Source organism: Lactuca sativa, chromosome 2, assembly GCF_002870075.4.
Source record: "Lactuca sativa cultivar Salinas chromosome 2, Lsat_Salinas_v11, whole genome shotgun sequence".
Lineage (NCBI taxonomy): Eukaryota > Viridiplantae > Streptophyta > Magnoliopsida > Asterales > Asteraceae > Lactuca > Lactuca sativa.
This window is the reverse complement of record NC_056624.2, coordinates 127,130,602-127,143,232: the sequence shown is the minus strand read 5'-3', so window position 1 is coordinate 127,143,232 and position 12,631 is coordinate 127,130,602. Positions and strand designations below refer to the sequence as shown.

Sequence of the window (12,631 nt, the reverse complement as noted above, 5' to 3'; positions counted from 1 at the left end):
TCTTATTTTTATTCTATTTTTGTGGAAAAAAAATATAAATGGGTTGAAAATGGTTTAAAGAGACATTCAAAATTTTCAGTACGTCAATATTACCTTATTGATTTTAATTGATTTAAATCTGTAGTTTTGGTGGTATATTAAATGGCCGAAAATAATGACATGTAAAAAAGATTCAAATTTAATGAAATAAAAGTAAGTTGGTAATTCAACTATAAGATTAGAAACATTTTGAAGAAGCATGTGATAAACATTGATTCATTTATTATAATACAAATATTCAAAACTACAATTAAAAAGATAAATAAATCACATACCTAAATCATAAAACATTAACAGTTTTGATGATGACAATCTCTAACCAAGACATTATTACATCTAACATGTTCTATCCATTCAAAATTTAATGATATAATTTTGAAGGTAATAAATTAAGATTTAACGGGTCAAAAGATGCAACCAAATATATTCAAAAGTTTATCCTGCAAAAAAAGTAATGCTAATATTTTAATGATCAGGATTTCTAATAGCATATATTAATATAATAATAGTAAAATGATAACAATATTTTATTGAAATAAAAGAATATTAAACGTAAATTGGTAATTTAATTTCAAAATTAATGTGAAAAAAATTGATTTATTAGAATAGGATAAAGTCATCCAGCTGGTCAAAACAAAATCCCACTTGTTCTTCTCCGAGTCCAACACGAGTCATCTAATGACGTAAAGAGTCCTCCCTGCATACTTCTTTCAATTCAAGATTCTGTTTTTCTTTTCAAATTCAAGAACAATCTTTATCTTTATCCGATTATATATTCATGAAACAATCGTTTCAATTCAAATTTCTGTTTCTCTGTTTTTCATTGGATTCATCTCGAATTTCTCAAGTAAGCTTCTTTCACTTCTGGAATACACACAATACTCTGTGTCAGATTGCAATGCTTATTCATAAATCATAACTCAATTCATTGTTCTTGATTATTCGTTTCGTGTATATGTATGTGTTCTCATTCTCGATTAATGTCTTTCTTCTAAATCCAAAGTGCAACCAATCGCGCTCATACTTCCTTCAATTCAGGCGCCAACTGGAATGTGCAAATTTGACAACGAAGACGACACAAAATTCTGAAACTTCTCTCTCTGGCTTTCGAGGTTCGTAATATCGCAAATAAACCTAGAAGATAAAATGCATAGCAATACGATTTAGGTTTATCCATGTGTCGATTTTATGAATTTTTTATCTGTTTATTGTTTCTGCGATTGAAAACCCTAGGTCAATTTTCATAAAAGAATTTCAATTTTACATTTTTCTATCATTTCGCTTCAATGGGAGATTATCCGTTCAAGATGAGTTAAACCCTGGTTTGAGTTATATGCGACTATTTTCCCAATCATTACGAAGTTCTCAATTGCTAAATTTATGCAACTTCTTTTCATTTACTCACTTGATTTCAACGATTGTTTGTAGAAAAAATGTCCACCGGAAATCACAGAAGGATTTCCCCAGAAGAAGTTCAGAATGTACGTTTTTTGATTCTTGATTGCGTTTATTTACTACTTTCGATCTTTGAAATTCAATGATCATAATCTTTTTTTTATGGGTATATTTGAATTTAGGTAAAAAATCAAATAGAACAATGTCTATGGAATTACATGAACAAGAAACAAGCGATGGATATTCTCTATCAGAAACAAAACATCGAACCTATCTTTACAAAGCTTGGTATATATCGCAATTTGAATTAATTTTTTTCATAAAATTTTCATGATTATATAACTTATAACTACTTATAATTTCAGTTTGGGAGAGGCTTGAAGAAGAAAATCAAGAATTCTTCAAGATTTACTATCTGAAGTTAGCGTTGAAAAATCAAATAACGCAATTTAACGATCTGCTTTATCAACAAGCTGTAGCTGATTCAAATCAAGCGAATAACCCACATGGAGTTGCGTGTAATGGATCTCATTTACATGGAAGTAATTTCGGTTTCCATCAAGGAGTGAATCATAATAATGTGCCGGAAAATGTTGCCGTGAAGGCGGAGAACATGCAGCAGTACAATTTTCCGGCGGTGGTGCAGGGCGGGTTTAATGGTGGTGGACCGTTTGTACAGTCGGTGATGCAAAATGGTCCGGTGAATATGGCGGTGGGTACTCAGAATGGGAATGGGGTTGCAGTCGGTGGGCCTGGGTATTTTGGTAATTCGAGGTTTTTCTATCAGGCGACTCATGTCAATGGCAATGGCAATGGAATGGAATCACATCATGACGTTTCATCATTCGGAAACAATGGCAATGGAATGGAATCACATCATGACGTTTCATCATTCGGAAACGCGGATTCCATTCCGGTTTCATATCGGTTAAATGGAACAGTTATGGATGAGGCTCATTCATCTCATCAACTTTTGCGACAATTTGGTCAACCGGAATCGAGAGGTGACTCTCTCTCTCTCTCTCTCTCTCTCTCTCTCTCTCTCTCTCTCTCTCTCTCCCTCCGTATTTTGTGGTTAATTTTTATGTGTTGTTTTTCAGGAGAAAACAGCAGAGTTGGCAATATATCAAGAAACTTTGATTTTCAGAATTTTGGGAGAGATTCGTAGAACAATAAGAGTCAATAAACTAAGGTAATGATTGTAATTGTCACTCCTTGATTTTGAAAAAATTAAAAAGTTTTTAGTCACGACACTTGTTTTTAAACTTATGAATGTGTAACAAAAGATAGGTATGGGATTTAATAAATTAGAAATTGATAGGTCAATTGAAGAACAAAATTACAAAAATGACCACATTTTTAATTACATTTAACTTATTATATAAAAAAATACATGTATTAGTTTTAGTAAATCACATCATTTAAAAGATTTTGTTAATACATTGAAAGTGATATAGTGTTGGGTATTATTTGATATTACTCTATTTTAAGTTATAAAAGAAAACAAATTTATTTTAATTTTTGTAAGGAAAATTGATGGGTTAAATTAATTATTCTTTTTAATTTGATATTTGTAGAAAAATATAAGTTGTATAAACAAATAAGTTACTTATTTATTTATCTATTTTTTTTTTTTGTTGCTGCAGGTGGTCAATTGTAAATACTAAATACAAATCTTTGTAAATAGTAATGGAAGGAAAGGATTATGCGTTTCAAGTATTGTAGATATAACGAGATCAAAGACTTTGTAATCATTGTTTGGTACTTGACATTACAATAAAAATAAAATCGTTACGAAAGTTAGAAAATCTAACATGTTCGTTTTTTAGTTAGTTAAAATATAGTAATTTTATGAAAGATAAAACAAAATATAATAATAGCAGCTTTTATAACTCAAAATTTTGTTTGAAATTTTAGTATAATTACCACATACGTTTTTCTTTTCCTCAGATTTATATAACAAGATTTGTTTAGTTGTATACATGAAAAGAAAAAATGGATATAAAATGTAACATAACAATAAAAACACAAATAGTACCCTCGTAATGCAAACGCGAGTACATATTAAAAACAATAAAAACACAAATCTACTCGAATCTAAAATCGTCTTCAATGTTTTATTCGTGCAACTTTATTTCAATCTTGATTATCTTATGTTTACATGGTTCAATAATTATTAAATTTAAAGTAAATTATATAAATAGTTCACTTGGTTTTGGAATAAATTACATGTTTTATTTTTATCTTTTGACAAAAAATTATTAACAAGTGTACTTTGTAAAATACCGTATTTTCAAACTAACTATAAAAAACGTCATGTGACCGGACTTTATGGTTTCGAAACCTTGCAAGAACGGTCATTCTAACGTTAAAACTATCTTTTCATCTGTTTTTTTTATGAAAAGACAAATTTACCCTTCAACCAAATCAACAATATATAACAAAATTCAAGGACCATTTGTGAAATTTTGAAATTATATATATATATATATATATATATATATATATATATATATATATATATATATATATATATATATATATATATATATATATATATATATATATATAGAGAGAGAGAGAGAGAGAGAGAGAGGGAGAGAGAGAGAGTCAAGATCAAATAAGAAGGAAAATTTTGGTAGGAAGATAAGAAGTTTTTTTTTCTACATATTTTTTTAGCAAACAAACAAAATGAATCATCACATGATTCATTTGTAAGATGATTCATAAGAAAAAATTCTCAAAAAAACATGTTGATGATTCATTTATACAATGATTTTGTTGTTATTCACTAAAATTGTCATAAAAATGAATATTTTCTTAATTTACTTAAAAATGAATCATGAAAATGTTTATTGAAATTTTTTTCTTGTGAATCATCTTACAAATGAATCATCTAGTGATTCATTTATTTTGTTCGTCAAAAAAATATGTACAAAAGAAACTTCTTATCTTCCTACAAAAAAAAGTTTCTTACCGGATATATATATATATATATATATATATATATATATATATATATATATATATATATATAACAAGAGTAAAACAACAAGACACGATATAATGACATCACATGACGACAACCACTAGTACTAAACTAGGTTGTATCCATGTAGACAACCCGTGATTATAGACATTTATGTCGGGTTTTTTTTTGAAGAACATGAGAGGAAAGGTCACGTTATTGAAGATAAGTTTTCATGTCGTTCAATTGTAGTTAGTATAACCTATGAAAACCCGGTATTATAGGTTAAACCCATCATTATATTGGTGAGTATTTTTTGAGATATATTTATCTTCTTTTGGACTGTCATGAGTAATACACCTATAGTGATGTATATATATATATACATATATATATATATATATATATATATATATATATATACACAGAGAGAGAGAGAGAGAGAGAGAGAGAGCATGGTTCATTGAGAAATAAACGTTGAGAGTGAAAGAATGAATCTGCTGTTTAAACGCTCCAACATATCGGGCCGACAAAAAAGATTATATTCATATGAATACGTATATTCATATATGAATATGATGGCATAGGTGGCTATGGTGGTTGATGGCGGTGGTGATGGTGATGGTCGTTGGTGGCAGAGGGGATGTGGTGAATTCACATATGAATATACTTACTTTAATATTCATATATGAATATTACTTATCTTTCGTTGCACCGGTGGAACGTTTTGCTAGGCCTACTGAAAATACATAATACTCGATTATCCGACTTGACCCGTTTTGAATTCGAGTAGATCAGGTCAGGTATATCAGGTTTCGGGTTTGAAACTTTGGGTAATCGAGTAACCCAATATTTAAATAGGTCGGGTATTGGGTAGGTTTAAAAAAATTCGGGTGTACCCGAATACCCGTTTTGTAAAAAAAAACTAATTAATACACTGGTTATAATAACTATTAAAGTTGTATCATTATTTTACATAATTATTGCTCCTTATAGTTTAAACTAAATGTTATATGACTTCGTTATTTCAACGGTATATAATAAATATAAAAAAGAATGTTGAAAATGAAATGAAGTTTTGAACAGAATGTTACAACAAATATAATGAAAATTAATAAGATGTTAGATTCCCTTTCATTTTCTTTGTGCACTACGGATTTGTTTCTTTTTTTCAACTATGCACATGTTTCTTTTTTGTCATTTCTTCTTTGTGAATTGAAATATAGCTACATAATTGGTCCTTGCAATTTAGATAACATGCTAATTTTTTTATTTATAACTTTTATGTACTCACATTTTGCAATAAATCATGTAACATGTTTGGTTAATCCAAATTTGATCAAACATTGATTATGTACTCTATAAACTATTTTTTTTTTATCAAAATTTGAAATGGAATGCAAAAATCACATAACATATTATATTGACTTGTATTGTTATCGTATATGTACTTGTTAATTGTATGTAATATTTTGTTACCCAATTTTTTAGTAAAGCAACCGAAATACAAAAAAGAATTAAAAAAATCAATAAGTGACACTTAAGTAATTTTCGGGTATAACCGAAAATACCCGACCCGACCTAAACCCCGAATACCCAAAACCCGAGAACCTGAATTACAATATAGGTCGAGTATCGGGTATTATTAGTTTAAGGAAATACCCGATGTAACATCCAAAATTTTAAGCCAAATTTAAACTTTTCCAACCATTAAAACCAAACAATGTTATACAAATTGTTTTCAAAATATTATTCATCAGAGTGTCCCAAAAACTAAAATCATAAGGATCAGGAGCAGTACGGTCATGCATTTTCCTTGCTACGATATCCTGATGTACCTGAAACAATAAACTGAAATTGTAAGCTCGAGAGCTTAGTGAGTTACCCCCAAAATACCAATACCACACTGATAATACGATATCAAAACAAATAACAATAACATGCATAATGGGCCTCCTGACTGGACCAACTTGCAAGGCCTACAGTCTATTTGGATCTATCCCGAGCCTTCGGTGTGACTGGGTCGTCATACAGGCTCACAACCTATCCGAACCGCTCATCGGATATGTTGGCCTTCAACACAAAGCATGACTGCCTCAACACCAAACCAATAACCATGTGCACGTAAATAACATATTCTAGCATATATATATATATATATATATATATATATATATATATATATATATATATATATATATCAGGTATAACTATCTCACAGATCATTAATCATAGCAATCTCATATACAAGAATACCGACCTAACCTGGTCACTAACATACCAATCTATCGTATCATCATAGCATTACAACATCCTGTCTATCCTAATACCCAACTAACAGATCATAATCATATACATCACACTATAATCAGAATATCAACCTAAAGGGCCGACCTTGGTGCCTTAGACCCTATTGATATAGTGAGGATAACTCGCCTTGCTAGTGGCTCGGGATAATACTGTCCACTCCTCCAGATATAGCTCCAACCACCTCGCCTGTACCCATGAGTGACCCACTCAATAAATACCCAATTACCAAAATGCCTTTGGAAGGCACAAGACAATCCCCAGTCAAATTCAAAGTCACTGGTCAATGGTCAACAATCCATGTCATCGAGTCCCTATGGATTCAAGAATTACCCGAATCGACTCGTCGAGTCTCTAACAGACTCGTCGAGTCAAAATGCGACCCAGTGCTTGAAAACCCAAATTGACTCACTGAGTCATCTCCCAGACCCGCCGAGTCTACACGAGACCAATTCGGACAAAAACCCTACTCGACTCGCCGAGTCATCTCCCAGACTCGTCGAGTCTATACGGTTATTCCCATGATCAAGCGATAAAGAACTGTTTTTTCGTTCCAAACAGTAGATCTAGGTCCCTAGAGTGTATTAACAACATAAAGTAGCTACCTTTAGGTATTTGCATGCCTCAAAATCCGAATCCAAGCTTGAAATGAAGCTCTACTCATAAAGGAGGGCTCTTTCATAGCCATACAAGGAACTTTATGAACTTAGGACCCAAGGGAGGTTCAGATCTAAAGTTTCAACTTCAGATCTAGCTCATACACCACAATCCCTTCATGAATATGTTAAAGAAAGCCCTAACTCCATCCATGAGAGGTTCTAAGAAGAAAGAGATCAAAGTAACAGCTGGTTACCTCCAAAATGTGCCCAAACTGAGATGGATTCAAGATCTACACGAATTTCCTTGATGCAAACCTCTTGATCTACAAGTTTCCTTCACTAAATCACTTCCTAAAGCTCAAAACACTCACAAAGCTCACACACACAAAATTTAGGGTTTCTGGCTCTCAAGGGGTGATAAGGGACAGTGGGAGGCGCTAATGGTCCATTATATAGGGTGCAAAAACCCTACAATTTAGGGTTTCCTCTGCCAGCTCCTACTCATCGAGTCCCCTACCTGACTCGTCGAGTCAACTCATTAAATGACGTGTCCCAACTTGCTTCTACTCGACGAGCCATAGCATCAACTCGTCGAGTAAGTCTTAAAACATGAAATTTAAATTGAACAATAGTGATACCTGATAATTGGGGCGCTACAATTCTCCCCCACTTAATTTAGACTTCGTCCTCGAAGTCTGCTGTAACGAATAACTCCAAGTAATGCTCCCGCATCTCCGCCTCCAGCTCCCACGTCCACTCAGATCCCCTCTGATGCTCCCACTATACCTTCACCAAAGGTATCTCCTTGTTCCGCAAAACATTCATCTTCCTCTTAAGAATAGCCACCAGTTTCTATACATAATTCAAACGCTCAACAACCTGATTGTCATTCAGTGGTATCACTGCCTCCTGATCCATAATGCACTTGTGCAGCTGCGAAACATGAAAAGTGCTGTAAATGCGACTAAGCTAATCCAGCAGATCTAGTCTGTACGCTACCTTGCCGACCCTGGCAATGACCCTAAACGACCAAATATATCGGGGGCCCAATTTTCCCCTATTTCTGAAACGAATCACGCCCTTCCATGGTGAGACCTTCAAGAGCACCATATCATCAACCTGAAATTCCAAATCTGATCGGTGTCTGTCAACGTAACTCTTTTGCCGACTCTGAGCAGTCTGCAGCCATTGTCTTATCTGCTGAATCTTTTCGGTAGTCTGCAAAACTACCTCGGTACGACCCATTACCCTGTGTCCAACCTCACCCCAATAGATTGGGGTTCTACATCTCTGACCGTACAACAGCTCAAAAAGTGGGGCGCCAATACTGGAATGATAACTGTTGTTGTAAGCAAACTCTGCAAGAGGTAGGTGGGAATCCCAAGTCCCCCCAAAATCAATGACACACGCCCTCAACATATCCTCGAGGGTCTGAATGTTCCGCTCACTCTGCCCGTCGGTCTGAGGATGAAATGTTGTACTAAAGTGCAACTGTGTGCCCAGTTTCTCGAGGAACTTCTGCCAGAAAAGAAAAGTAAACCTGACATCCCGGTCGGAAATAATGGAAACTGGTACCCTGTGCCGAGCAACGATCTCTCGAACATACACATCAGCCAATTTCTCGGCCGAAGAACCTTCCCGAACAGACAAGAAGTGAGCACTTTTGGTCAATCGATCAACAATAACCCATAGCATCAAATCCCTTTACCGTCTTTGGCAAATTAATAATGAAATCCATTGAGATTTGCTCCCATTTCTATATGGGAATCTCTAAGGGTTGTAACAGACCATGCGGTCTCTGATGCTCGACCTTGACCATCCTACAAGTCAGGCACCTCTCGAGATACCCAACGATTTCTCGCTTGATACACGACCACCAGTAACTCAAACTCAGGTCTCTGAACATCTTGGTGACCCCTGGGTGAATGGAGAAATGAGACTTATGAGCCTCCTCCAAAACGGTCTGTCAGACTCCCCCAAACATCGGGACCCATACACGACGATAACGGGTCATCAATCCCCGTCAATCCTGCACAAACTGGTTGCTTTCACCCTTAATCTTTTCCTTTCTCCAATTCTTTGGTCTCATACCCTCAACCTGTGCGTCCTTGATCAAACCCACAATCGGAGGATCCATGGCTATCCTCATACATCTCGCTGGGGTGGAAGACCCCACTACATTGCGTCTCAAGGCGTCTGCTACTACATTCGCTTTACCAGGGTGGTAAAGGATCTCACAATCATAGTCCTTGACTATATCCAGCCACCTGCGCTGCCTCATGTTCAGGTTGGGCTGGTCCATAATGTGCCTCAAACTCTTGTGATCCGTATATATGGTACAATGGACACCATATAGATAATGTCTCCATATCTTGAGCGCAAAAACCACCGCCCCAACTCCAAATCATGAGTAGGATACCTAGCCTCATATGGCTTCAACTGCTGTGATGCATATGCAATCACCCGTCCCCTTTGCATGAGGACCGTTCCTAACCCTGTGATGGACACATCACAAAATACCACAAAGTCTTCAACTCCTTCGGGGAGGGTCAACACTGGAGCTTCACACAAACGCTGCATGAGAGTCTCAAACGCCCTCTGCTGCTCGGGGCCCCACCGGAAATCCATCCCTTCCTCGTCAGCTTAGTGAGAGTGTAACGCCCGTAGATCCGGGCTAGTCAATTGAGAGATAATAGGGGTCGAAAATGACTTTTCGACAAAATATTATTTAGAATAAATAATATTAACCAATATGTATAATATGTCTCAAGGGTTCTGTACATATAATGAACTTCAAAATCCGAGTTATAACGAAGAAGTTATGGCCCGTCGAAGTTTTACGGCAAAACCAGCATGACGTGGCGCGACGTAAATAGTGAAGTTATGATAGAAGAATTTTTGGCCTTGGTGATCTAAACAAAAGTCGTAGAATATGTTAACCTGAGAGTGTCCATAAAAAGAATGCCCAAATCTGACTTCGTATGAGGAAGTTATGATTTTTTTAAGATTTGGCTTAGCAGTGCACAGCCCGAAACTCGAATTTTAGTTTGAGCGGTTTTTGGCCTACGCGACCTAAATGAGAGTTTAAGATCTCATTAATAGGAACTCAAAGGTAAAAATATAGACGAAAACAGAGTCCGTATGAAGGAGTTACGAATTCTTCACGGTCATTTAACAGTCTAATCTCCTCCTACTATTAAATTTATGACCAGTCGAGAATTAGCCGATGGAGTCAAAATGAAAGTTGTAGATATTATTTTTACCTGCGCATGGATATAAAGAACGTCGAAAATGGAGATAGTATGCGAAAGATATGGACGAAGCTTAGTCTCTACTTTTCGAACACGGCGAATTCGATTCAGTTTTGTAAATCCGAGATAAATTGAGAATTAGCCAACGGTGTCTAAATGAAAGTTGTTGTACTCATAAATACCAACGCGTGGATATAAATAACATAGAAAACAGAGCTCGTACGCGGAAGATACGAACGAAGCTTAGAGGCTACTTTACTATAAAATTCCTATAAATAAGAGATGAACTCTTCATAATTTCTTCACACCATAAGCCTTTCTTTCTCTCTCTAACTTCTATCTAACCTCCCTAAACCCCTCCCAAGTCTAGGGAACCTCCCTAGCACGAGAAGAAAGCCCCGGAGCGCCCGACGGCTCCGAGAAGAAAAGCTTTCGGCTCGGAAACGCTGCTCCAGCGAAGCCCGGTTTTTTAATAAAAAAACCCGCTGTAAATGAGCTACGCCTATACTATATTTAATATAACTTTTATTTAATTATAGTAACATTATTAGGACCTTAAAATAATTATTTGGGCTATTATTATGAGTTATATTGAGTAGTATTTAACGCTTATATAATAGTAATAATAGCTAGACTATTAATTAGTTGCGGTTAACGTTAAAAAGTAAACCCTAGTGGTATTGATACTAGGTTTTGTCGAGGAAAATTGTTTTGAGATAACGAAGCGATGTCTGAGTTCGAAATCACCATCTAATCAAGTGAGTGCATAATCCCTTGCATGAACATGATTTTAATACAAGTATTCATTAAAGTATTAAACATATGTTAAAGAGTTAAATATTTGTTGAAGAATTTATGTGTGAGTGCATAGTCCATTTCATGAACATGATTTTAATACAAGTATTAATTAAAGTATTAAATATATGTTAAAGAGTTAAATATTTGTTGAAGAGTTTATGTGTGAGTGCATAGTCCCTTTCATGAACATGATTTTTATACAAGTATTAAATAAAGTATTAAATACTCCTATATGTTAAAGAGTTAAATATTTGTTGAAGAATTTATGTGTGAGTGCATAGTCCCTTTCATGAACAGGATTTTATTACAAGTATTAATTAAAGTATTAAATATATATTAAAGAGTTAAATATTTGTTGAAGAGTTTATGTGTGAGTGCATAGTCCCTTTCATGAACATGATTTTAATACAAGTATTAATTAAAGTATTAAATATATGTGTGAGTGCATAGTCCCTTTCATGAACATGATTTTAATACAAGTATTGATTGAAGTATTAATTATATGTTTATGTGTGAGTTAATTGATGTTGCCTGAAATACGTGTTAAAGAACATACTTGATTATACATGATGATTTAGGATAAAGAGTAAACCTAAATTAATTATGAGGAATATTAGGTAGTATTTTCTTACGAGTACGAGTGAGTTATACTCAGAGAATAGAACTTTAGTATATGTTATTAATCCGGGAGCACAGATTAAACATAGTCATTGTCCCTAGTCCGAGAGTATGGATTGGACATAGTCAACTGTCATTAATCTGGGAGTATGGATTAAGACATAGTCAATTGTTCTTAGTTCGGGAGTATGGATTAAGACATAGTCAGTCGTCCTCAGTCCGGGAGTATGGATATGACATAGTCATTCATCGTTAATCCGGGAGAATGGATTTACACATAGATACTTGTCCCTAATCCGAGAGTATGGAATGGGCACAATTATTAATCTGAGATCATGAATTAGATCCGAGAGTATGGGTTAAGTAAGAGGTAAAATTTAAGGTCTGAGAGTATGGATAGTCTCGTTGTAAGGATTAACGGGGTGGGGTAAGAGTTGGTTATATATATATATATATATATATATATATATATATATGGTGAAATTTTATATTTTGTGAGTTCTAAATTATATATATGATATAACATTGTGGGATTGAAATCCGTATGTACTCACCAAGTTTCCTGTCACACCCCAAAACCGTAACGGCGGAAACGTTCGGGGGGTGGAGGACGTCATGTTAAGTATCACGAGATATGTATATGGTAAGCAAGTAAT

The 12,631-nt window shown here is 34.6% G+C and overlaps 1 protein-coding gene across 2 annotated transcripts; it reads left to right on the top strand.

Annotated features, from left to right (window-relative positions):
* The first annotated feature begins 695 nt into the window (after positions 1-695).
* Positions 696-3,247, top strand: LOC111898596 (uncharacterized). 2 transcript variants are annotated; one of them, XM_023894490.3, is made up of 7 exons: positions 696-886; positions 1,043-1,151; positions 1,468-1,520; positions 1,617-1,722; positions 1,800-2,438; positions 2,535-2,626; positions 3,081-3,247. In XM_023894490.3, the coding sequence occupies exons 1-6, from the start codon at positions 818-820 to the stop codon at positions 2,600-2,602; spliced, it is 1,044 nt and encodes a 347-aa protein (XP_023750258.2). In that variant the 5' UTR covers positions 696-817; the 3' UTR covers positions 2,603-2,626; positions 3,081-3,247. The 2 variants fall into 2 exon arrangements, with proteins under 2 accessions (XP_023750258.2, XP_023750261.2); XM_023894493.3 differs by having other exon boundaries at positions 761-886; positions 1,078-1,151.
* Positions 3,248-12,631: the final 9,384 nt, after the last annotated feature.

Bases quoted from the DNA above. Each gene is read 5' to 3' on its own strand.
- LOC111898596 (XM_023894490.3), top strand. From the start codon at position 818: ATGAAACAATCGTTTCAATTCAAATTTCTGTTTCTCTGTTTTTCATTG. The intron at 887-1,042 runs GTAAGCTTCTTT...CTAAATCCAAAG, and splicing joins ATTCATCTCGAATTTCTCAA to TGCAACCAATCGCGCTCATA. The intron at 1,521-1,616 runs GTACGTTTTTTG...ATTTGAATTTAG, and splicing joins CCCCAGAAGAAGTTCAGAAT to GTAAAAAATCAAATAGAACA.